At 41.1% G+C, this 24,811-nt stretch overlaps 1 protein-coding gene across 1 annotated transcript in view; it reads right to left on the reverse strand.

Annotated features, from left to right (window-relative positions):
• Window positions 1-4,293, reverse strand: part of PODXL (podocalyxin like) — a 70,961-nt gene extending 66,668 nt beyond the window's left edge. The window contains exon 1 of the mRNA XM_007504337.3: window positions 3,733-4,293. Within this exon, the coding sequence (XP_007504399.2) occupies window positions 3,733-3,796 (64 nt within the window). The 5' untranslated portion in view covers window positions 3,797-4,293. The remainder of the gene's footprint in view (window positions 1-3,732) is intronic.
• Window positions 4,294-24,811: the final 20,518 nt, after the last annotated feature.

Genomic DNA, 24,811 nt, shown 5'->3' on the forward strand with positions numbered 1-24,811 from the left:
ATTTAAGAAGAGAAAGAAATTTAAAAAGAAACTAAGTGAGGGTTGGTGTTAGAACTCAGTACTGTACTACTTAGTGAAATGATCTTTTCATTGAACCTTACCACCTGGATATTATCACCAGATCTTAGAACAAGCTTTTCATTTTCTCTAGACAAAGCAGCTGCACAGATGTATCCCCCACCAAATGCCCCTAAAGGTAGAAAAGAGTGGAGAAGATTTTGGTTTCTATCTAATCCCTTAGGTGTAGGAAAAATCTCTGTATTTGGAGTCAACAGAACCTGGGTTCCAATCTCAAGTCAGATATGATCTAGGGAAAATCACCACCTCTTTGAATGAATGTTTCCTCATTCATAATCTAAAAGGGTTTACTAAATGAGCAAAAACTCCTTCCTTTACCTAGTGGTTCTAAGTTTCTATTCTATCTTATTTTCCAAATCTAGTAGAAACGGGGAAGAGTAAATGGTATGAATGTTCTCAGGGCTGCTTTTCTTTTGGGTTTGCATATACACAAATTGGTGGCATAAAGCAGTTGCTAATACACACCTGTAAACAGATTCTAATGTGGGCCAACCCTGTTTGTCCCTCTTGGCCCTATATTTCTGGGTCCCTTTTTGAGAAGGGGGACTTTCTGTTTCAACCTGGGCTAGTTGTGGTTTTAAGTCATGTTCTACTCTCAATGCCCTCATTTGGGGTTTTCTTGGCAAAGATACTGGAGTGGTCTGTCATTTCCTTCTTCAGTTATTTTACAGATAAGGAAACCAAGGCAAACAGTGTTAAGTGACCTTGCCCAGGGTCACACAGCTAGTAAGATGTCTTCTTGACTGCAGGTCTGGCACTCTATCACCACTGTGCCACCTACCTGCCCCCAGGATGGATTTAATTAGAGTCTATATATCCCCTACCTGCTTGGAGCAGAAGGTCAGCAGCCTAAATACTAATTTTCAGCAGTAAAATTTTCCCCATTACAAAGAGGAGAAAGAAAGCCTAGAGAATATCCATTCATTGATCCTGCAATTCTACTCCAAGGAAACCCCAAATGAATTGGGGTTGCTACAAATTAGGAAATTTCTCCAAACTGATATAGGATGAATTCATAAAGGAGACCTGTGCCTTTAAGATACACTGTGTAAGCAAGCAAAAGAATCAGATTTACTTCTACCAGAAAAAGTGACATTCATTCTTGCTACCATTAAACCTGCCCTCTATCTTCTTGTTTTCTTACAAGCTCCACACCAAAGACTCATGCAGATGCCAGGGCCAAAGCAGGCCAGTTTACTGCAGCCACACCCTCTCCCCCCCCCCAAAAGCTCCCAGCTGTTCAGACTGATAGGTAACAGAGGTGCTGCTTCCAGACTTCCCCGTTTCTTTCCCACTGCTACACAAGGAGTATCCGAGGTCCCCATTGCAGAGAGAATAGCAGACAAAACCATGTGAAAACATTTCTAAAAGGTTTTGCTGGGCCCCACCTCACCAAGGCTCTTGCACACCCCACATTCAATAGATTTCTCTCCGTTTTCTCAGGAAGTCTTCCCCCTCCCCGCCCAGTAGTTCCATCCTCCCATTCTTACCCAGGGGCACCACCCACATCTAACATTTTTACTTTTTGTTTGCCAGGAGAGGAGGTGGGAAGTGATGACACCTTATCCACATGGCTTATCTGGGGATGGATATTTCAGGCCACAAGATACACTATCATTACTGTTCAGAGTAACAGTAACATCAGCTGACATTTGTGCAGCAACTATGCTTTTCTGGCATTTTTCATGGGCATTTTATCATCTGCTCCACACAATAACTCTTTCAAATAGGTAGGAGAATTACTCTTATCCCCATTTTTCAATTGAGAAAAACTGAGGCTCAGACAATCATAGTCTATACGAGAGCCCAGCCTCTGTTCACTTTTCCAAGTCTGACAGCAGTGACTACACTCGGATACACTGAATATCCTTATATTGGGGTTACTAGTCTACACATTTTATCCCGCCCCCCTCCTCAGGCTAGAAGGGAAGGAGCCAATTCTTATTTTATGTCTCCCTCAGGGCTTAGTAAAGTGCTGCAAGGGTAGCAACAGTCCCTCTAAAAAAATGCAATAAACTGAGGCATGAAGATGTTGACTGACTGGCCCAAGGTCACAAAGAAAGGACAAATAGCTCTCCCTTTCCAGGCAGCCTTTTCAGCCCCTGCAGAGTCCTTGACTGACACTTCCAATACTCCAGACACAGAAAGAAATCTAGGAGTATACCGAAACCGCACCCCCCCAAAAGCGGTTCCGTTTTGAGGGTTGCAGTGGAATTCCACTCCCCAAAAATCTGTCAGCCATCCCCTCACCCTTCCTCACTCAAGCCTAGCTTATTCAAGAGGGAATCAATTAGAAGCCCCTCTGGTTAGAATTTCCAGATCTCAAGGTCTCTCAGCTGTTTCTTTCTTAAGCCAGATTTTTTTACCCATCAAGTCTAGTTCTCTCATGTCCTTTCCTCCCTTCTCCTGCTGGTTCACCGTCACTCTCAGGGGCTCTGGGGGAGTGAGAGGTAGGATAGCTAACTGCTCTTCTCCTCCCCCTAGAAAGGATAATCATAGACCGTTCATCCAGGTGGAAATGGAAGATGGATTTGAAGTGCCCCTGGAGTAGAGAAAGATGCGCCAGTGCTAACTTGGTCTTTTATGGTTTGGAACAGTTTGGATTTTCCACAGCTTTCTCATTACGCTCGCTGCCACTGCATTTACACCCCAGAAGTAGAACTGGCATGGAGACAATATAGTAGAATAGAGACAGAGGCAGGGGGACAAGAAGGGTTCTTCAATGCGCCTGAGTGCCCTGTAGATTGGCAAGAAGAAAGTTCCAATAAGGTGCGTAAAGGCAGGTTTGGAGTGACCTACATGAGGGACCCCAGCTGGCCTCTACCTCCTAATGGAGTTTCTTCCCTTATGGAGAGGTCTCACACGTTGACTAGAGCCAGCACTCTGGATGCTTAACTGAGTGAATGGCCGGTCAGAATTACCTGATCTAAAATGTATTCACAACCGGCCCCGTTACCTACCCACATGTTCCAAGACTACGATGGGCTAACTTTAAATAGGCCATCTTCCTGCAGGTAACTAACTGCCTTCAGAACTTCTTTCGCCACCTGCCTCCGATTTCTTAATCTCCCCGGGTTCATCAATGAGATTTTTTTTTTTGCCTCCAACTCACAAAAAGACAAGTAATCAGACAGAAGGGAGAGAGGGTGGGGAACCAATGGGTAAGATGGAAGAGAGGCGTATGAATGGCCCCGTACAGCCCCATCAGCTCTAGGGCCCCTCTGCAGTCCCAACAGGCCCCTTTCTCCCAGCTATTTCCTGACCGGGAAGGAAAAACCTAACACACACTCGCCAAGGTTTGCACCTGCTTTCTTGGGGTTGGGGGTGGGGCGTCGTTGGTTGAAGATGCAGGTTCTGGGTTGACCCAAGGTCAGGACTCAACAGTGGCTGTCGCCACAGCCGGTCCAGTCTCCGAGGGACTGGTCCAGAGGGTGCCCCCACCGAGAGGATCAGATCTAGGGTGCAAGCGCTTCCACGCCTGCTTGAGTGCCCGGGAGCCTGGCATGAGGGATGAAGGCTGGGGGCTAGAAGGGGAGGTGAAGGAATGGGATCTCTCCCGCAAGTCCGTGGTAATCCATGGCGGGAAAGGACGAAAGAAGACCGGCCAGGGGCCAGGCAGGGACCGGGGCTGGGGCCGAGCACGCACGCACTCACCCAGTCCACCCAGCAGCAGCAGGAGCACCACCAGCAGCGGTGGCGGTAGAGGCGCGGAGCGCATCCTGTCCTCGCAGCTGGGGCCTCCGGAGCAGGTGGCTGCGGGAGTTGTGCCGGATAGGCTCCGGTCCCGGAATCAGGGAGCGCGGTCCAGGCGGCCGCTCTCGCCGACCCCAGCACGGCACAGGGCGGCTCGGTCGATGGCGCTACTCCTCCGGGTCCCTGCGGCCCGGGTGCTGCACGCCTCACTCTCGGCAACTGCTCAGCGGGCCCCCGCTCTCCGCTGTTCCTGCTCCTCCTTCTGCTTTTGCTGCCGCAGAGCCGGGGCTGGGCGCGCAGCGCAGTCAGAGCGCAGAGCTGCCGGCCGGCGCAGAGCCTGAGGGAACTGACTGCTACCGTAAGGGAGGCCGGGTGGGCTGTGCTGGGGCTGGGGGCGGCGGCTACGGAGCTCTTCTTCTCGTAGGTCCTGTCCCTCCCCCACTTCCCACACCCCCTTTCTTCCCCTCCCCCCAGGAGCCGCCTGAGGCGGCGGCGGCGGCGGTGGCGGCGGCGGGGCTGGGCGGGCACTCCGGTTTGGAACAATGAGCAGAAGGAGGAAACTCCGCCCTGGGCGAGAGAAGAGGAGCTGGGAGGGGAAAAAGAGAGAGAAAGAGAGAGAGAGAGACTTGTTGGGAGCTAGCGGGCCCCTTCCCCAAAGTGAGAGGGGGGGCTGGGACTATGTATGCTGAGGTTGAGTGGGGATCTGGGTTTCCGAACCGTGGCAAGGGTACAGGTGGTGTGACCACGTTGCTCCCTAGCCTCCTAAATGATCTGCTCGCCTGTGCACGTGTTTCTGAGGGATGGGCCCCTTTTGGATAACTCCTCCGTACCAGGGACAGCAGCAGCAAGAGCACACTCTCTAACGGTGCACCATTTTAAAGCGTCGTGCATTGTACGATACCCAAGGAATAGTTTACCAGCGACTCACAGACACTTCCCCGTGAGTAATCACAGTAGAATTCACAGGCATCCTGGGACCCCCGGGATACATTTTACAGGAGTAAACAGTAGAGCTTTGTTAAAAAACAAACAAACAAAAAAACTACTCTAACTTCAGAGCTTCTAGGAGTCTTCCCTGAAGGAAAGTTTTAAAGTTGAATTGTGCAGATAAATAGAACTTAGTTTCCCCAAAAGTCAGAAAAAGAAACAAAAAATAAGCAAGGCTTTCTAATACTTTTCAAACTACGGAGATTCTCGTGCATATGATCCCTCAATTCAACAAACGCAGCTTACAGAGAACTGCTAAGGCTGGGGATACAACGATCCATGAAAGATTAAGTATTTACTCAGCAATAATGACATACTATACTGTGCTGAGGACTGGGGATTCAAAAACCAAAATCCAGTGTCCTAGCCATCCCAGAGCTTCCTTTCCTCTGGGGATTAGGAAAATGGGGGAAGAGACCTAAAAAGAACTTGTCACCTATCAGATAATAATATAAATATTCATGATCGAGTTGATTGAGTTCACAGGACAGGTCAGACAGAGTGGTCTGAGAGATTCAAGTGGGCAAAGAAGGAGCATAGTGGCGAGAATAGGGTGAAGAACAGGCTGGATGTTTCATTACAATTAGCCTTGCTGATAGATAAGGGCCTGGAAATCTGCAGCAACTAATAAAGGACAATAATTTACTATTTTTCTCCTAGAGCAACTCGGGATACAGAACTGGAGAAGATACTGAATAGTTGTTAGATAGAAGGTACAGTCTGCCAGAGGATAAATGATGTGTCTTCAGACATGTGACAGAGATGTGTTTAATCCAGGGGTCCAAGAGCCTTGCAAATCCTCTGAGCTCAGGGGTTTGTTCTGGGGATTCCCATCTGTACAAAAGCAACTAGACCTAGAGCAGAGTCTTGTTTTCCAGGCTGTTGGACTCTGTGCATGGGAACTAGCTGACAGGCTTGTTTTTATCAGGAAGTTACTGCATGGTTCATTCTGGCCTCATTTTCCAGGTACCATATGGGAAGGCTAGAGGATGTTCCCTGTGATTTTCTCTGTACATATGTGACTTTAATGGTCTAGAAAAAAAAACACAATTCTGCCACCTCATGTGGGCAGGTTTGCTTCAGTGGTTCCCCTCTATGTTAACCAAAAGAAACATGCTGGATTTCAAACCCAAACAATAGTTTTTAAAGATACCAGTTTTGTGTCTGGGAAATGTTGCCTGACTTACAATGCATGTGTTTGTGCATTTGTGTGCAAGAACACACCCACTCAATGAATCCATTTAACTAAAAAATGACAAAGTTTGATACAATAAAAAGAGTTGATAAAGATAGGTTTAAAACATGCAGCTGCAACGTGTGGCACTTATTGCCAAATTAAATTAAATAACAAGACAGAGAGAGAGAGAGAGAGAGAGAGAGAAACAAGCAGGAAGCAATGTATATGTTTCGCCTTTCATATACAGAGAAGTTGTTGTTCTGCCTGCTGCCAACCGGACACAAGTTCTAACTTGTACCTCACCTATTTGGCCCTAGAAATAGAGATTGTCACATTCCCTAATCTGGACCTCCCAGTTCCAATAGCAAAACACTTGTAAGACAAATTGTCAGGGGAAGGAGGTGTATTCCATGACTAAGGACCATCCACTCTGCAAAATGCACAGAATGAGAGTCTTAGTTGGAAAGGATCTCAAAGGCCATCTCATCTAAATAATCTAATCTAAGCAAGAATCCTCTCTGACATTCCCAACAAGTTGGTCACTGAGCTTTCAGGCCTTCAGTGATGGAAAACTCACTAATCCAAAATTTATCCCTGTTCCACCCTGAGACAGATATAAAGAAATCTGTTTTAATGTGGAACTGAAATCTGTATTTGCAGCTTCTCCCTTTGCTGCTCCTAATTCTGCCCTCTAGAGCCACAAAGAACAACTCTAAAGTTAACTGGACTGTGACTAGCCTCATTTAGCACACTAACTTGAAGAGCTAATTACCCCAGAAAGCCTGATCCTGGAATGCTCTCCCCTTTCAGTTCCAACTCCTGACCTCCCTGTGTTCCTTTGAGTCCCAAATAAAATCCCACCATCTACTAGAAGCTCCTCACGATCCTTCTTAAATCTTTACCCTTCCTCTTTTAATTATTTCCTTTTTAGCCTGTATATATACACATATATATCTCCTATGTATAAATACACATATATACATACATGATAAAAAAAAGGAATATATATATAAAAAACAAATACATATATATAGCTTGCTTTAGATTGTAAGCTCCTTGAGGACAGGTACAATATTTTTCCTTTTTGGTATCCACAACACTTTGCACAGAGCCTTCCTTTGACTCTTCCCCATCTCTCTCTCTCTCCCCCATTAGATTGTAAATTCCATTAAATCTAGGCTTAATCATCTTTATCTCCCTATTGTACCTCATGCCTAGGCCAGTGAATTGCACATACTAAGTGATTAATAAATATTTTAACAATGAGTGAATGTTGAGTGGGAGGCTAGCCATATTTTATAGAATGGGAAACTGAGGCACAAATTCTTTTCCCCTGGGTCATATCTATGTTAGGAGTATAATTCAAAGAAGCCAAATCAAGAGTCCTGAATTCAGGCTCAGACTGCAACTGTTACTCTTGTTACACTCAGGCAGTTCAATTCTTCTCCCTTTCTTAAGGTAGTAAGTATGTGGCTGGTGACTGACAATTGCTCACAGCCTTAATTTAACTTTGTACCTATCAGCCAGTCTGTGCCTACCAGTACAGGAATAAATGAGAAAATGAGGAGAAATCTAGAAATCCTAGAAAGCAAAGCGTAAGCCAAAACTTGTCTTATCATTTTGTCAGCTCTTAAGGACCACTCTTTCTTGTGGCCTTTTAAAGCCCATTCAATCAATCAACATTTATTAAGTTGCTACTATGTACTAGGACTTTGTACCAGCCACCAGGGATACACTTACAAAGAATGAAACAATCTTTACTTGCTAGGATCTAATGAGGGGACTAGAGGGAAAGGGAGGAGAAATGAGCAGTCTCACATATAAATACACATAGTATTTATATAATTTGCCTTAGTTTTCTTATCTGTAAAATGGGAATAATAATGGCACTTCCCATTGGGGAAGGGGAGGGGGAAAATCTCCCAGGATTTTTGTGAAAATCAAGTAATATTTGTAAAATGCTTAGCTGAGTACCTAGCACAAGTGCCATAGAGTAAGTGGTAGATAAATATAAGCTATTATTATTCATTATAAAGCAAGTTCTATATAAAATAAATTATGTAAATATATTATTATATAATTATATTGTAGAAATGTTCATTATTATTAAATAGAAATTAATATGATATGTTAATATATTATATATCATGAATTACATCTAATAACATAATACTAAATAGAAATTAAATAAAAAGAAACATCTCTCTAGAAAAAGTGGCCTTAGAGGTCAAAGAAATGGAGACTATAGGGCTGCTTAAATGAAGACAAACTCTTGTCTGTACTCTGTTGTTACTGTGTAATAAAGAAGACCACTACCAGTGAGGACACCACCTCCTTTCACCAAGATAGTCTAATGAGAAAAACTACAGGGAGATATCTCCACCCAAACAGACCTGATCTAGGGTGACTTCTGAGTGAAGGTTAATAAGTTAAACCCAAGGTTAAGAATGTTTCTTCTCCCCTCACCCTCATATCAAATGATGTGCTGTCCCTCTTAATTAACTTTCCAAATAAAGAAAGTTCCTTTTGGAACCACAAGGCTGTGTAAATCCTGACATCTCTGGGTCTCCCTTTGTTCTGGGCAGCTGCTACCTACCAGACCATGGCTTGCCCATCAGCTAATGCTAATTAAACTTTTCCCCTTCTAGTCTAGCATCCAGATATATTGATCTACAGTCTAATAGACGAAGGTGGGAGGAATTATTCTTCAAGAGGATCTTAGGACTTCTGAGTTAGGGAATTCTGTAGCATTTGCAAGGAAAGGTACCAATAGTTGGGATGGAAGGGTGAATCCAAAGGGATCTAGAAAGATTTCTTGTTGAAGAAGGTGTTAAGCTGCATTTTAAATGGGAAAAAGAACTATGAGGCAAAAGTAAGAAGAGAATGCATTTCAAACATGTAAAATGGCCAGTGCAAAGACGGAGGAGATGGAGCATTTTGTGGGAAGAAAAGGGAGGCCTATTTGACTGGATCACAGAATATTGTCCAATGATGCTGGAAATAGAGGTTGGGGACAAGAAGTAAATTGCTTTGAAAAAGAAACAGGATTTTATATTTCATCCTAGAGTGAGAACATGGAACTTTCAATCAATATCAGTTCTGCTTGATCAATTTCAATCAGTATCAACCATGAAAACTACCTGGGATTACTTCTTTCCACAAAGCACCTTTTCCAGGAACAAATTGCAAATACTTTTTGCTGAGAGCTTTTCTCCTTTAAGAACTCATAACAGGGGGAGCTAAGTGGTTCAGTTAATGGAAAGCCAGGCCTTGGGACAGGAGATCCTGGGTTCAAATGTGACCTCAAACACTTCCTAGCTATGTGAACCTGGGCAAGTGACTTAACCCCAAATGCCTAACCCTTACCACTCTCCTGCAATTGTAAGATGGAAGGTATGGGTTTTTTAAAAAAGAACCCATAAAGTAATGAAATTGAGCAATCATCCCTAAATCTTTTCCTTATTGGTGCTCTTGAGCAAAATGTGGCTCAATAAGAACCAACATTTTTCTTTCTGGTATATTTTGTATATAAAGAGGGAAAGGGGTTAATTTTTAAAGGGTTAGACTGGATTATTTAATCAGAGGAGAGTTAATTTTAATCTTCATATGTACCAGACAGGTGGAGAAGCACACCCCTATGAAAGAAAACAATAGGTGGGAAAGCTGACCCCACATCAGTTAGTTGATCTCACCTGAAAAAAAAAATTAGAAAAGGAATTATTCAGTACAATTTAACCGAACAAACAATAAACCCATGTCTAGAGATAAAAACAAAAAGGAAAGAGCCACCCTTTCCTCAAAGAGCTTTATTTTCGGTAAGGGAGAGGGAAGGAATATTTAAGACCTAATAGATATATAAATAAATAGAAAGCACAATGTATGCAAAATAATTTTTAAAAATTAAAATATTTTAATTATTTTTTAAAAAACCTTCCTTCTGTCTTAGAATGGAAACTAAGTATCCATTTCAAGGAAAGAATGGTAAGGGCTAGATAAATTGGGGTTAAGTGACTTGCCCAGGGTCACACACCTAAGAGCAGAGGAAGCAGAACTAAGAGAACAATTTACACAATAGCTATAATAATGTAAAAATAAAATTACCTGAAAGCCATCAGAATGATCATCATTGCAGACCAAATAGTTCAGAGAATTACCAGTGAAGCAAGTCTCCTTCCTCAGTCTTGACCGAAGTGGCAGCATATCAGTGCAGAAAATAACGTATCTTTAGCATACATTATTGATGTGCTAATTTGGGTTACTTAATCCTACTTTGAGGGGGCAGTTAGGCGACTCAGTGAATTGAGAGCTACACATGGAGGTCCTGGGTTCAAATGTGGCCTCAGATACTTCCTAGCAGTGTGGCCCTGGGCAAGTCACTTGAGCCCCATTGCCTAGTCCTGTGATGGCAAACCTATGACACATGTGTCAGCACTGACATACATAGCCATTTTTGATGACACATGGCCACTGCTCCATAGGCTGGCTGTGGAGGCAGGGAGCTTCAATGGGGGGCAGGGAGGAGGAGTGTGAGCAGAATGAGCCCAGCAGGCAGGCTGGCAGGAGGCAGCCACTGCTCTCACAGCACCCCTAGGCCAGCTGACTGGGGAGGGGTGTGGCATGACCTGGTCAGTGGAAGACTGGGCTAGGCTTGGGCCCACGTGCAACAGAGGAATGCCTAGAACCAATTACCAAACACTTTTAGCACCCTGAAAAATATAGCAATGGCTTTACTCACAATTTTTTCCTCTTTGTTCTTTTTGTGAGACCTTATTCTCAGAGTTAATCAAAACCAACAAAAGAAACAGATTGATAGATGAAGTTAGTAGCGCTTGCTTGGGCTTGAAAGTATACAAAATACCAACCTTCAATTGAAGATTTAGCCAATAAAATTCAGCAACAAAATGTCACTAATAGTCAGGTTAGTTAAAGAATTCCCCCTCCCCTCACTTATCTTAGTTCATGGCACCCCACACAAGTTAAATAATATCAAGACCAACAAAAGAAACCAACTGACAGATGAACAAAGAGGTCACTAGCAGGTAAGTTAAATAATTCATTTTTGATTTATTAAATACAGTTATATATTATAGTTATATTTTTTGTTTTTTAAACTATAAATATCACAAAATTGTGGGGTTTTTTTTGTCTTGAAGTGACACACCACCCCTATTATGCTTGTTTTTTTGGTGAATTTTGACACATCAAGCTCAAAAGGTTGCCCATCACTGACCTAGTCCTTACAGCTCTTTTGCTTTGAAACTAATACAGTATTGACTCTAAGGCAGAAGGTAAAAGTTTTTGGTTTTTTTTAATCTTTCATAGAGGTTTGGGGGGGGGTGCTTAGTGTGAAGGGAGATCTTTGGGGAAATGTTTTTTTTTAAGTATTAAGATATTTGTTGAAAAAATAAATTCAGTGGTTAGGCTAAATGATTTCTTATCTAAGGTCTTTTCCAATGTTAGATCCAACTTCCTATCCTAAGAATTAATGGTCAAATTGTCACAGCTAAAGCAAGAGAAGACCAGCTGTAGTTCAGCCCAATTTTTCTCATCTTTTGCCCTTTTCCAAAACAGTCCCCATTAAGTTCTTCAATAACAACAGGCTTTAGGGTTTACAAAGTGTGTATGTGTGCATATAGATAGGAAGTGTTTTATATGTATATATCCACTTATATGTCCATCAATAGTATTATTATTGCTCCTAGCTAGCTTTGCTTTGTTAGCTTTTTCTATTGCTTTTGATTGATTTCAATGTATTATGAATGTGCCTATGCTTTTAGAATGTACATGTATTAAGTCTTGCATGCAGTTAGGCACATGGTCTGTAATAGCTTTTCAATTGATGCTAGATATCCATAATGGTGAACCTATGGCATGAGTGTTAAAAAAGGCACACAGAGACTTCTCTGTCTCCTCCCTGCTCTGGCCCCACCCCCTGTAGGACACTGGGTTTCTGAGCCATCTCCCCACCTAGGCTTCTTCCATCTTCCCTGTAGGACTTGGGCAGCATCCCCCTTACTCTGCCTGCCCTGCCCTCCCCCCCCCCCCACTGTGGGAGTAGCTGGGTGCAGGGGCACAGATCCTTATGGCCATAGGAGGTGGCTCCCCATACTTCAACCCAGCTGGAATCCAGGCCTGCAATGGGGTGGGCATTACATATAGTCTGGAAGGGTGGGGCATGGCATCTGAAGTCAGGTTGGGGGTGAGGCATGAGCATGGGGTCCCTAAAAGGTTCTGAAAGGTTCACCATAACTGCTCTATATAGTGCCACGTATAATTCATATACTGGTAATATGCATTTGTTTATTTTAGTTTTGCTGGTAAAAAAGGTCAGTTACCTGGAATGTTAAGAAAATTACTCTTGTGGTTTTAAAGCACTAATGCTTGTGTTTATTACTGTATAGGGAAAGGTTTGGAACTTGCCACAGCTAATCTTTACAAGGGACTGCAAAGAGTTTCAGTCCAGGGGAGGAATGTAGCCTGAGTCCCAAAGCCCATTGTTATGGAACTCTGTTTTCCTTGGTGGAGATCAGTGCCCCAAGTTTGTATGAGTATGAAGAGCAAAACAAGAGTTATTGAGAGTAGGAGAGAGAAGAGGTTTGCTCTCTTTGAGCTTGAAAGTCTCTTCAAGTTACTTAGGTCTCTCTAAGCCTCTTCAAGTTCTGCAGTTGCTTGAGATGCTTCTGACTTCCAGCTTCTAGAGAGAAGCCTGAAGATAAAAATTCCACTTGGGGTTGCTGAAGGAAAAGACTGTGGGAAGAAGTCAAGATGAGAGGAGCTAGAAATCTCCATCATGTCCCTATCCCCAATTTTTATATTAGAGACTTTGGGGATCTTCCTCTTGGGTGAGATCTAGGACTCTCTGTCTCTGTCTTTTTCAGTCTATCTGTTTGTCTCTGTGTGTCTCTGTTGCTATCTATCTCACTCTCTCACCGAGTTAACTTTTTCTCAATCAGAGAGCTCCTTTACTCTGTATTGTCTGGCATATATTTTCCTGTGTTTACTTTCTCTGACTTTTCTTTTGCTACTAATTTGGATAAATGGGTTTCTTAGCTAAAAACAAAAACAACCAACTCAAAAGACAAAGTGCTTCCCTAACAATAGCTCTGTGAGGTAAACACTATAAGTTTTATTATCTCTGTTTTACAAATGAGAAAAATGAGGTTCATTGAAATTATTGAATTGAAAAGTGAAATTACTGAAGTTACCTACTTTCACAAAGACCAGGAAAAACTTTCATTTGTGATGGAATATTTCTTTTACAGAAATCTGGGTGTATATGGAAGGGGGGGAGGAGGGGAAGGGAGGGGGGTTTGCACAAAGCATTGTTTCTGTGGCTATCCACTGGCCTGGACATTTCACAGAATCCTTCTTCATAAAGGATAAATAAATGTAATTTCCCCTGTTGCATTACCTATGTTTAATTAAAATAGTCTCCATCTCTGTAAATAATAATAAAAATATATAACACCACTAAGCACATTTTCCCCCTTAACTCACACAGGCATGATTGGTACATTCACATATTCTTCCTGATACTCTTGTCTAAAGTCCATCATCTCCATTTGAACCCTTCCCTTCATTCTACACTTAGAATAAGATAAAACTAACAAACAAAAACTAAAACACTCTATGTAAAACAAGATAAAACAAACATTAATTCCATCAATGTTTTAAAGCCCTTATTACCAAGTTGGCAAATCTATGGCACATGTGCCAGAGAGGGGCACTGAGAGCCCTCACTGTGGGCATGCACACTATTGCCCTAGCACAGAGTTTGCCAGTTTTGTTACTAGAGAGCTAGAGGGAAACGGGGGCAGGGCTATTCCCCTCCCACTCACCACACAGTTTGGGCACTCAGTCTCTAAAAGGTTTGCCATCTCTGCATACCCTAGATACCAGAGACACCTCAACAAATCCCACCAACCCACAGGTGATGGCTGAATTACCTATTTACAATATCCAGCTATTTTCATTATTAGTTGAGGAGAGCTTCAGAATGGATGCTGAGTTTGTTTTAAGAAAGCCTCTGGGGGATGGGGCAGCTAGATGACTCAGTAGCTAGCCAGGCCTGGAGACAGAAGATCCTAGGTTCAAATTTGACCTCAGTCATTTCCTAGCTGTGTGACTCTGGGCAAGTCACTAATTGCCTAGCCTTTACTATTCTGCTTTGGGACCAATACTTATTATCTATTTGAATACAGAAGGTAAGGGTTTGTGTTTTTTTTAAGCATTTGGGAACTGGAACGACCTGCAGGAATTGATGCAGAGTGAAAGGAGCAGAACCAGGAAAACATTATACACAGAGACTGATACACTGTGGTACAATCGAATGTAATAGACTTCTGTACTAGCAGCAACGCAATGACCCAGGACAATCCAGAGAATCTTGTGAGAAAGAATGCTATCCACATCTAGAGAAAGAACTGTGGGAGCAGAAACACAGAAGAAAAACATTTCCTTGATCACATGGTTCAATGGGGATATGATTGGGGATGTAGACTTTAAATGATCACCCTAGTGCAGATATTAATAATAAGGAAATGGGTCTTGATCGATGGCACATGTTAAACCCCGTGGGATTGTGCATTAGATGTGGGAGGGGGCTGGGGAGAGGGGAGAGAAGGAATATGAGTCTTGTAACCATGGAGAATTATTCTAAATCATCTAATTAAATTAAAAAAAATTTTTTTTAAGCATTTGGGTGGGAGAGATGCTTAAGACTAACCATTCCAGATCTTAGGACTTCTTTTTCCAACTTCCCCTCCACTCCCTTTTCCCACCTCTCCCAAAAAACAAAACCACATCTCCTCTATAATCCCATGGGTTTTCTAAGATATTTTTGCCAGGTTTTATTATTATTATTATTCACACTTCCTCACAGCCTGCTTTGTAAAACCCAGATCTAGTCATCTCCATTATCACTTCTCCATACCTTTAGTATCTCCACTTTGTTCTCAGGGGCTCTAAGTCTTTGGGAGCAAAGATCCTTAATAAGTGTCTCTGTCACTTTCTGTACAATAAGTAAGCATTTCTCAGCACAGTCAGGGTCCCATGGCTAAGAGTGGGGCAAACCTGCAGAGATAAATGAACCTTGCCATTGATATTGACTAACAGTAATAAACATGAGAAGACTGGGATTTGAGTCTGGAGGTTCCCATGACTTCATTAACCTCTGAAACAGTGTTCTTATCGGGGTCATGGCCACAATTTGATAACATTACAGGCTCACAAGTGCACAGCTTGAGTTGCACTACTTGAGAAACCTGCATTCAGGAGATAGTCCAGAGCAAAACATAGATCTACAACTGAGAAGCCTGGGCATTTTGTGAACAACTCCAGCAAAACAAAACCAGGAAAATCCTACTTTAGCCCAGATGGTCTTCTAAAGAGGTCCCTTAAGGGATAGCTCTGAGAAAGTAGTAGATCTGGGACATTGACTTTATTGCTGGATCTTTGACAATGAAGAGATGAATGAAAAGCATTTATCTTGAAGACATAAAATGATTGAGTAGCCATTAAAATTTGTCTACCCTACAGATGATCCTATTCTGTTAATAAACATTCCTCATCTGCTTGGTTTTTCTTGGGTGGGGAGAAAAAATAGGCCAAATCCTTTTAGAGCGGTCAGTGATGTGGGGAATGTCCTCGGGTGTGGGTGGGGAGAGAGAGGGGAGCAACCTGACCCCACATCCCTCTGACTTTCTAGTAAGGAACTCTGACAAATTCTGTCCTAGGGTGACAGCAGGCTTGCCCACAGAGAGGGCTCTATGTGCCCCCTCTGGAATGTGTCCCATAGGTTTACCACCATGTTTGTAGGGTATTAAGAAATAAGCACATCTTCCGCAAACAGAAGCATATTAGGTTCTTATAATCTATAGATAATCCTATTTCAACTTGGAATCTACTTTGGGTCTCCTCCATAACACTGGTGACCAATTTATTACCAACTCCACCACCACCCCTTTTCTAGAATGGATCCATTCAGTTATGTGAATCATTCCTTAAAACAAACTTTGCTATATTATTTCCACCAGTTTTCTAGTACAGTGGTATTGAATTCAAATAGAAATGGAGCCACTAAATGATACATAAGAATCTCTTTGGGCTGCATACTTAGTTTTAAAGTGTAATGTTATCAATGTGTTATTGTTTTTCTTTGCTTTATTTAATATTTCCCAATTACTTTTTTATTTGGTTCATACTGCATTCGGGAATGTTCTGGGCTACAATGTAGTCATCTGCATGAGTATTTGATATGTTTTGTATATATTTCAAGCTCTTTCCCCTCTTCCAATAGGCGAAGAGCAAATAAATAGGTAAAGCAATACCAGACTTTTATTATTACTATTATTACTATCTTTTCCCCAGATTACATGTAGATATAATTTTTAATAATCATTTTCTGATATTTTGGGAACCATGCTCTCTCCCTTCCCCCCAACCCTCCCTCCTCTATGAGATGGCAGGCAATAATATAATATAGTTTATATATGTACTATCATGTTTATCATATCGTGAAAGAAGGCATATTGCTTATAATAGAAAAAGCTCATTAGGAAATGAGGTAAAAAAACAGTATGCTTCAGTCTGTACTTAGACTCTATGAGTTTCCTCTATGAAGTTGCATAGCCTTTTTCATAGTCTCTTGGAGTTATCTTGGACACTTGCATTACTGATAAGAGTTCAATCATTCACAGTTGATCATCCTACTTTACTGCTGTTGCTGGGTACCACATGCTCCTGGTTCTGCTTATTTCACTTTGCATCACTTCATGTAAGTCTTTCCAGGGTTTTTATTTTTTGGGGGGGTTGATGTTTCTGCTTGTTCTTTCTTATGGCACAATAGTATTCCATTATAATCATATACCACAACTTGTTTAGCCATTCCCTAAATGTTGGATCTCCCTTCAGTTTCCAATTCTTTGTCATGACAAAAAGAGCTACTATAAATATTTTTGTACATTTCCCCCCTATTTTTAATCTCTGGGATACAATCCTAATAGTGGTAATGTTGGGTCAAAGGGTATGCACAGTTTTATGACCCTTTCAGTATGATTTCAAATTGTTCTCCAGAATGGTTGTATCAGTTTACAGCTCCAATAATGAGCAATACTGGACTTAATAATTTTTATTTCTGAAATCATGAGTCCCAAATTTTCTCCCTCTCTCTCTCCCTCTCCCCTCCCTGAGATGGTAAGCAATTTGATATAGGTCCATGATGGCAAACCAAAGGTATATGTGCCAAAAAGGGCATGCAGAGCCCTCGTTATGGGCAAGCCTGTAGTCACCTGCCAGAGTTCATTACTAAAAAGCTAGAGGGACTTGGGGTGGAGCTGTTACCCTCCGCTCCTCCTCTCCATGCACCTGAGGACATTCCTCATCTCACCCTCCCCTCTACCTAGCAACCCAATGGGAGCACTTCCTTCCTCCCCTGTTTGAGGTAAGGGGTGAGGACATGGTACTCCATCTCTAAAAGGTTCACCATCACTGATCTAGGTTATAGATATATGATCAAGCAAAACATATTTCCATATTGATCATCTGTAAGAAAATATTCATATAAAACAACCCCCCATTTAAAAAAGTACACAGATAAAATAAAGTGAAAAATAATATGCATTGATCTGCATTCAGATTCCATCAATTCTTTCTCTGGAAGTGGATAGCATTTTTCAACATAAATCCTTCAGAACTGTCTGGGATCATTGAATGGCTGAGAAGGGCTAAGTCTTTTACAGCTTATCACTGTAAGATAAAGAATAGGGACTTTTGAGGACCAAGAGATGTAGTGGGAGGGGAGAGATCACTTTAGCTTTTTGGGCAACAAATTTTACTCCACTCTTCCTCTTCCCACTCCCTAGATGGCTAGTTTCCTAGGGTTATTCCAAGGAAATTTCTAGCTGGGGCAAATCTAAAGAGTGAGATGGTTCTAACTCCAAATCTAACCTTGGGCCCATTATTATTCTAAGCAATCCTGAGAGAAGTTGTCTCACCAACCAGCCATTAGCCCCAGGGCTTTTCCAAATCTCTTTTTCTGGTACTTAGCTTTGCCTAGAGAAAGAAAAAATTCTCAGCCTCCCCATAGTCATTCTTATTATCTTTCTTAGCCACAAAACACTCACAGTTTTAAGTTGTTTTACAACATAATTGACCTCATATGATTTCTCCTTCCTTCCTCTGAGGTTGCAGCGAAACTGCCTCAGAGACTCTGGCTTCAGATCACTCCAAACCCTCAGGTCCTGGCCACCTATTTTGAGTTTCTTAGCCCCAAACTTAAGGGCCCTTTCTGACTGCCTGCAGGGTCTGTTTTGGTGTAAAAGAAAACACATTTTCCTCAGGAAATGAGTGGAATTGAAATTAACTCCTCCATTCTCTAAACAAGCAATCTCAGTCTTTATTGCTTTCATAGTTGAGGTAGGAATTAATAATAACCTAGTATTTATATATAATACTTACTATATGCTAGCCACTCTGCTGTGCACTTTACAAATATTATTTCATTTGATCCTCCTATACCCCTGAGAAGTAGGTACCGTTATGCTCCCTCATTTTACAATTGAGGAAACCGAGGCAGACAGGTTAAGCAACTTGAGGTTACATGGCTAGTAAGTGTCAGACTGGTGTTGGATTTGATCTTCTTTACTTCAGGGCAGGCACTTCCTCCTCTGGGCCACCAAACTGCCTTTCTGGTATTTAGCCACCTATTAAAGCAAAAGTCAAAACAAACCAGAAAACCCCAAAGCATTTGCTAAGTACTTTGCACAATTTATGCATACTTGATGAATAATAATTGCACATGATAAATGTACAATTTATGGTACTTGAACTGGGGAATATACAAATAAATTTAAGACAGGATTAGTTTGGCAACAAACATTTATTAAGCACCTACTGTGTGCAAAGCACAATGCTTGATAATGGACACATAAACATAAAAAAGGAATGACTCAGTAGATAAAGCCTGGTCTAGAGACAGAGATCCTGGGTTCAAATTTGGCCTCAGATACTTCCTAGTTTATGACCCTGGGTGAGTCACTTAACCCCAACTGCTCTTCTGCCTCAGAACTGATAGTATCTGTTGTAAGACAGAAAGTAAGGGTTTAAAAAACGAAGGAATGAGACAGCCAATATGTGACCAGGGTCAGCAAATAAAACTGGTTAGGAAAGACTGGTAGGTTTAATGTACAATGCCCTCCCCACCCAAGGTAAAGCCTGGGGGACAGGGTAGGGGGAAGGAGTTAACAAACCATAAGTTAAATGTCTCTCTAATGCCCTGTCTCTCCATTACTGTTAGTCTACAAAGGTCCAACAGAGCTAGAATGTGCCACTACCTGGAGGGTTGGAGCTGATGCAGAATTATGAAAAGAAACAGGGCTATCGAACAAATAGATGCTTCCTAGGAAGTGTGGAAACTTTCTTCACTTCCTTTGCTATCATTGCTGATGAGAAAAGATCAATACAAAATATTCATTTAGCATTCTCAGTTGGGCTGTGTCCCCACATTGTAATGAAGGTGATACTGTTGTGATAAAGGGATTCTCTGGGGTTTCAGTTGTAATAAAGGGGATACTCTGAGATACTTCCAGAGGGTGTCTATTGATCTATACTGGATGGCTAATGGATCAAGATTTTGCCTACCCTCCTCCCTCAAATGGCACCCATCTTCCTCCCTCTCCCTCCTGCCTCTCTTCCTCTCCCCCCTCTTAGTCAGTCACCTTCTAAGTAACTCAAGGTGAACTATGAGGTTTAGAGAAGATATTCTTTTCTCTCTTTTCTCAAGAAAGGGGTTTATTGGGGAAGAAAGAACAAGGATAGAGGATGAGGTAAGAGGGATGGGGGTTTCCCTAGTTTATACAAGGAGTTAGGAGGGAATTGGGAGTAGCTCAGAAGTAAGTATCCCAGTTCAGTCCCCGGTTTGGCTCCAACTGCTTCTCCTGGGAACATTCCAATGGAATCTTCCTTTTGATTGACAGATGATGTCCTTTGCATGCATTACAGACTCTCTCTTTTAAACACTGACAATTTGGTTTGTGAAAGGTAGCTACTACTTAGAACTTAAGGTTCTAGAAGTAACCCTGTGTGTGTCTTTTCCTACTACTGTAGCTAATGAGCTCCCACTGTTGTATCTTCCAAATAATAATCAGCCAGCAGATTTAATTAGATTTAAAGGGAAAGCATTTACTAAGACGGCATAGTAAGTTGACTGACACTTATTAGGCATTTATTATGTTCCAAGAACTGTGCTCACTTCCAGAAGGCAATGAATGTCAAAACCAAAACAAAGCAAAATAACCAATTCCTGCTCTCACAGAACTTTCATTCTAATGGGGGAGAGAACATGAAAACAACTATGTACAAACAAGATTTATATAAGATATATTAAAGATAATCTCAGCACAGGGAAGGCACTAAGATTGAAGAGATGAGAAAAGGTTTCTTGCTGAAAGTGAGACTTTATCTGACACTTGAAAGAAACCAAGAGAAAAGATGAGAAAAGAAGTAGGTTCCAGGCATAGAGAATAACTGGTAAAAAGAACATAAAATTAGGGCAGCTAGGTGGCTCAGTGGATAGAGAGTCAAGTCTGGAGATGAAAGGTCCTGTGTGCAAATTTGGTTCCAGATACTTCCCAGCTGTGTGACCCTGGGCAACTGCCATTAACCTCTATTGCCTAGCCCTTACCACTCTTCTGCCTTGGAATCAATATTTAATACAAATTCAAAGACAAAAGGTAAGAGTTTATTTTAAAAAAGAATACAAGGAGTCAAAAGTTGGAATATTGTATTCAAGGAACAGCAAGGAGGCCCTGAATGGTTTGAGGATTTGGGGGAGTAAGATGTAAGAAGACTACTAGAAAAACAGGAAAAGGCTAGAATATTTAGAGTCCTAGGAGTGAAATAGAATTTTAGATTTGAATCCTGAAGATATTAGGGTTTTTTGAAGATAATAGTTTATTGAATGGGCAGGGTGTGGAGGGGAAACCATCAGACCTGTTCTTTAGGAAGATTAATTTGATTTCTGAGTGGTGGATGGACTGTAGGGAAGAGTGACTTTGAGCAGGGAAGAACAATCCAAAGGCTACTGCAATAATGTAGATGTTCGATGATAAGGCCTGCATCAGGGGAGTAGCAATGCCAGAGTAGTAGGGGAGAAAGACATACTCTCCCACAAGTACATATAATGTTCATAGGGAAAAATTATCTCAAATTCAGTATACAAAGGTAGTGAGATTATATGTGTGGTAAAGGTAACTCATGGAGGTACAGTGGTTATGGTGCTGGGTTTGCAATTGGAAAGATTCCTCTTCCTGAGTTCAAATCTGGCCTCAGACACTTTCTAGCTATGTGGCCCTGGGCAAGTCACTTAATTATGTTTGTCTCAATTTCCTTATATGAAAAATGAGCTACAGAAGGAAATGGGAAACTAGTCCAATATCTTTGCTTAGAAAACCCTAAATGGGGTCATGAAAAGTCAAACATAATTGAATGACTTAATGAAAATAAGACCTAGCTCTCAATATCATTGTGAGGATTAAATGGGAAATAATGGAGACAAAACTCTTTGGGAACCAGCTTGGTAAATGGAGAGTGCTGTTTCTGTAGTCTGTGGGTTCAGATTCTGCCAATGACATGTAAATGTGGACTTGGGCTAATCACTATATCTTCTTTGGCCTTAGTTTTCTCATCTGTAAAATGAAGAGGAACGCCTAGATGACCCCCAAGGGAGGCCACCTAAAAATCAGACTTTGTTTGGATCACACCTTCCTGCTGGAACAGCCCCTTTGCTCTCCCTCTCTCCTCTGGCCTCCACTTCCTGCTAACTGCCTTATATGAATTACCCATTGCTAGTATGTATGCCTGACATATATGTTGGGTCCCCCTTTCCCCATTGCTTCCTATGAAACTTTGCATTGAACTGATTCCCATTGTTTTGTATCATTCTCAGCATCCAAACTCATGAAGGGATTGTTTCCTTGATGTCTTTGGCTGTCCCACTAGCCTTTCCTTAGATATGAACAAGGTATATAACTATAGAGGACATTTGGTGGAACATGCTACCCACTTAATGACAGAGTGTTTTTAGATTCAAGGTGAAGATTGAAGAATATCTTTTTTGGATATAGTGTGGCATCTTGTTTTCCTCAACTATGCATATTTGTTTTGAAGACTTTGATTACCTTTTTTTTTTTCACTTAAATTGGGAAAGTAGGTGGGAGAGAAAGATACATTTTTGTTCATTTAAAATATAAAATGGTAGGGAAAAGATGGGCTTTTGTAGCAGTAAGGAGCTTAGAATCATGAAAGGAACTTTGCAACCTTGCAAAAGCAATTCAGCTTGATAGGCCCTTCCTCTTCATTGGTGAGGTCTGCTCATCACCCATCTGAAGTACCGATCTGAGAAGGAAGTTCATACTAACTCAGTGATCTGCCTATACCTGCAGAGGATCATGGGATCATAGAATAACAGTTTTAGAATTTTAGAGGTTTTCAAGTCCAACCCTATCATTTAAAAAATAAAAAAACAAAATTTCTCCAAGGTCCCTTTTAGCTCTTAATCCCTGAGGACCTAATGACATTTTTTCAACCTTAAAATGGTAAAATTAGGAGATTTGAATGCTTGTGGTTTTTTCCATTGTTAAGGAGATTGTCTGGTAAACTGGAAACAGAAGAAGAGTTTCCTGAGCATGTTGAAGTTCAATAAATGCTCCTATTCAGAGATGACCCCACTTCAAGTGCCAGAATATTAAAAAGTCTCTTCCATAACCATTTGAAAAAGATTAGCCTAAATACTAGAAAGCTAAAGTGAATATTAAATTCAGATTGCCTAGATTATGCCATAAAATATCATTGGGGGTGTTATTAGGAGGATTAGCTGATGATAGACAAATTATTATTTGGGGGATACAGATATACTAATCTTCAAAAAATGTTAGTGCCTGTATTTTTCCATGAGTATGCTCTATAAGCCTACAGCCTCCCTTAAGGGGAGACCATCACGATGGCATCAAAACTATCCAACAGAAGGAAAGATAATAAGCATTTATATAGTGCCTACTATGTTGCAGGAACCTTGCTAAATGCTTTGCAAATACTGCATTTGGTCCTTACAACAAATTTCAAGGTAGATGCTATTATCATCTCCATTTTATAATTGAAGTGACATTGAGAAACAGATGTTAAGTGACTTGCCCAGGGTAACACAGTTAATAATGGAATAGCATTCCATTCAAATTCATAAATTATTTGGTCATTCCTTAATTGAAGAGTACAGTCTTCTTTTCTCATCTTCTTTTATTTTTAATACCTTTGCCTTTTGTCTTAGAATCCATAAGTATTGATTCTAAGGCAGAAGAGTGGTATGGAGTAGGCAAATGGGGCTAAGTGAGTTGCCCAGAGTCACACAGCTAGGAAGAGTATGAGGATAAATTTGAACCCAGATCTTTTTGACTCCAGGCCTGGCCATTGTGCTACTTACCTGCCCCAGTAGAGTCAATTTTTCCATTTTTCTTCCAATATAAGGAAGATGTTATAAATATTTTTGTACATATGAGTTCTGTTTATTTTTATTTGATCTCTTTGAGCTATGGGTGTAGTAGAGGTATTTCTGGGTCAAAGTTTAGTTTAGTAACTTTTTGTACATGATTGCAATTTGTTTTCTAGAATGACTAGACTCATTTATAGATCTTACCTGCTTTCCCACAGTACCTCCAACATTTATCATTTTCCTTAAAAAATAACAAACAACAAACAAACACCTGACAATCTGTTGGTTATAAAGTAGCTTCTTCGAGTTGTTTTACTTTTAATTTGTCTTTTTAAATAATTTCCACTATTTTTTTCTCATGGCATCATGAATATCTTCTTTTTTAAAATTTAATTTGATTTTTACATTTGTTCCATGCATGGTTCCATGATTTTTGCTGTTTCCCTCCTCTCTCCTCTTCTGGCTCCTAGAGTTGACAAGCAATTCCACTGGGTTATACATATATTACCACTCAAAATCTATTTCCATTCCATTCTATTCCAAAAGAATATCTTCTTTTAAGATTCATATCCTTTAACTACTTATCAATTGGGGAATGCCTCTTATTCTTATAAATTTGAACCAATTCCTTATATAATTTGGAAATATGAATCTTCATAAAATAAACTTCAAAAGCTTTCAAAAACCTAATATTGTCCTGACAGGGCTACATGACTATGAATCATAGAATATAACTATAGCAGAAGACTCAGAACTGTATAATGCCCAAAGATGCATGGTGGGTATGAGTTTAATGGAGCACATTATTGAGGATGACTTGCATGTAAGAAGTAGCATCGGGGCAGCATACTTTAATGGAAAGAATCCTGGATCTGGAGTTCTAGAGACTCACATTGAAATCTTAGGTTCTTGAGCTAGTATTTACTATCTGTGGGGCCAAGAATGAGTCCTTTCACTTCCCTAAGTGGCAGTTCCTTTATCTATCAAATAGAGATAATAGCATTTGTGATTGCACCTCACTCGGCTGTTAAAAGGAAAATGCTCTGTATATCTTAAAGCGTTCTGTACATATGCCTTATTGTTATTATAAAAGCTATTATCAATAACATGTATGATCAGAAAGGGAAGAGAACCAGTCATAGAGTTGATGGACAGCTCAAGTCCTACCCTGGTTCCCTGGAAAATATTATAAGGATCAGAAGAAAGCTTCTGGTGTGTTGGGAGGATCTCTTAATGAAGGTTTTATGGAAAGACAGGGAAAAGAATCACATAGGATAAGAAGGAGGGGGGGTGGAGAGATTGTGGGTCAGAATAGTGAGAGAAATACTTGCAGTGATGAAATCCAAGAGCCATAGATATATTGAAGAATGATCAATAACATATTATGAAAACAA

This window comes from Monodelphis domestica, chromosome 5, assembly GCF_027887165.1.
Source record: "Monodelphis domestica isolate mMonDom1 chromosome 5, mMonDom1.pri, whole genome shotgun sequence".
NCBI lineage: Eukaryota > Metazoa > Chordata > Mammalia > Didelphimorphia > Didelphidae > Monodelphis > Monodelphis domestica.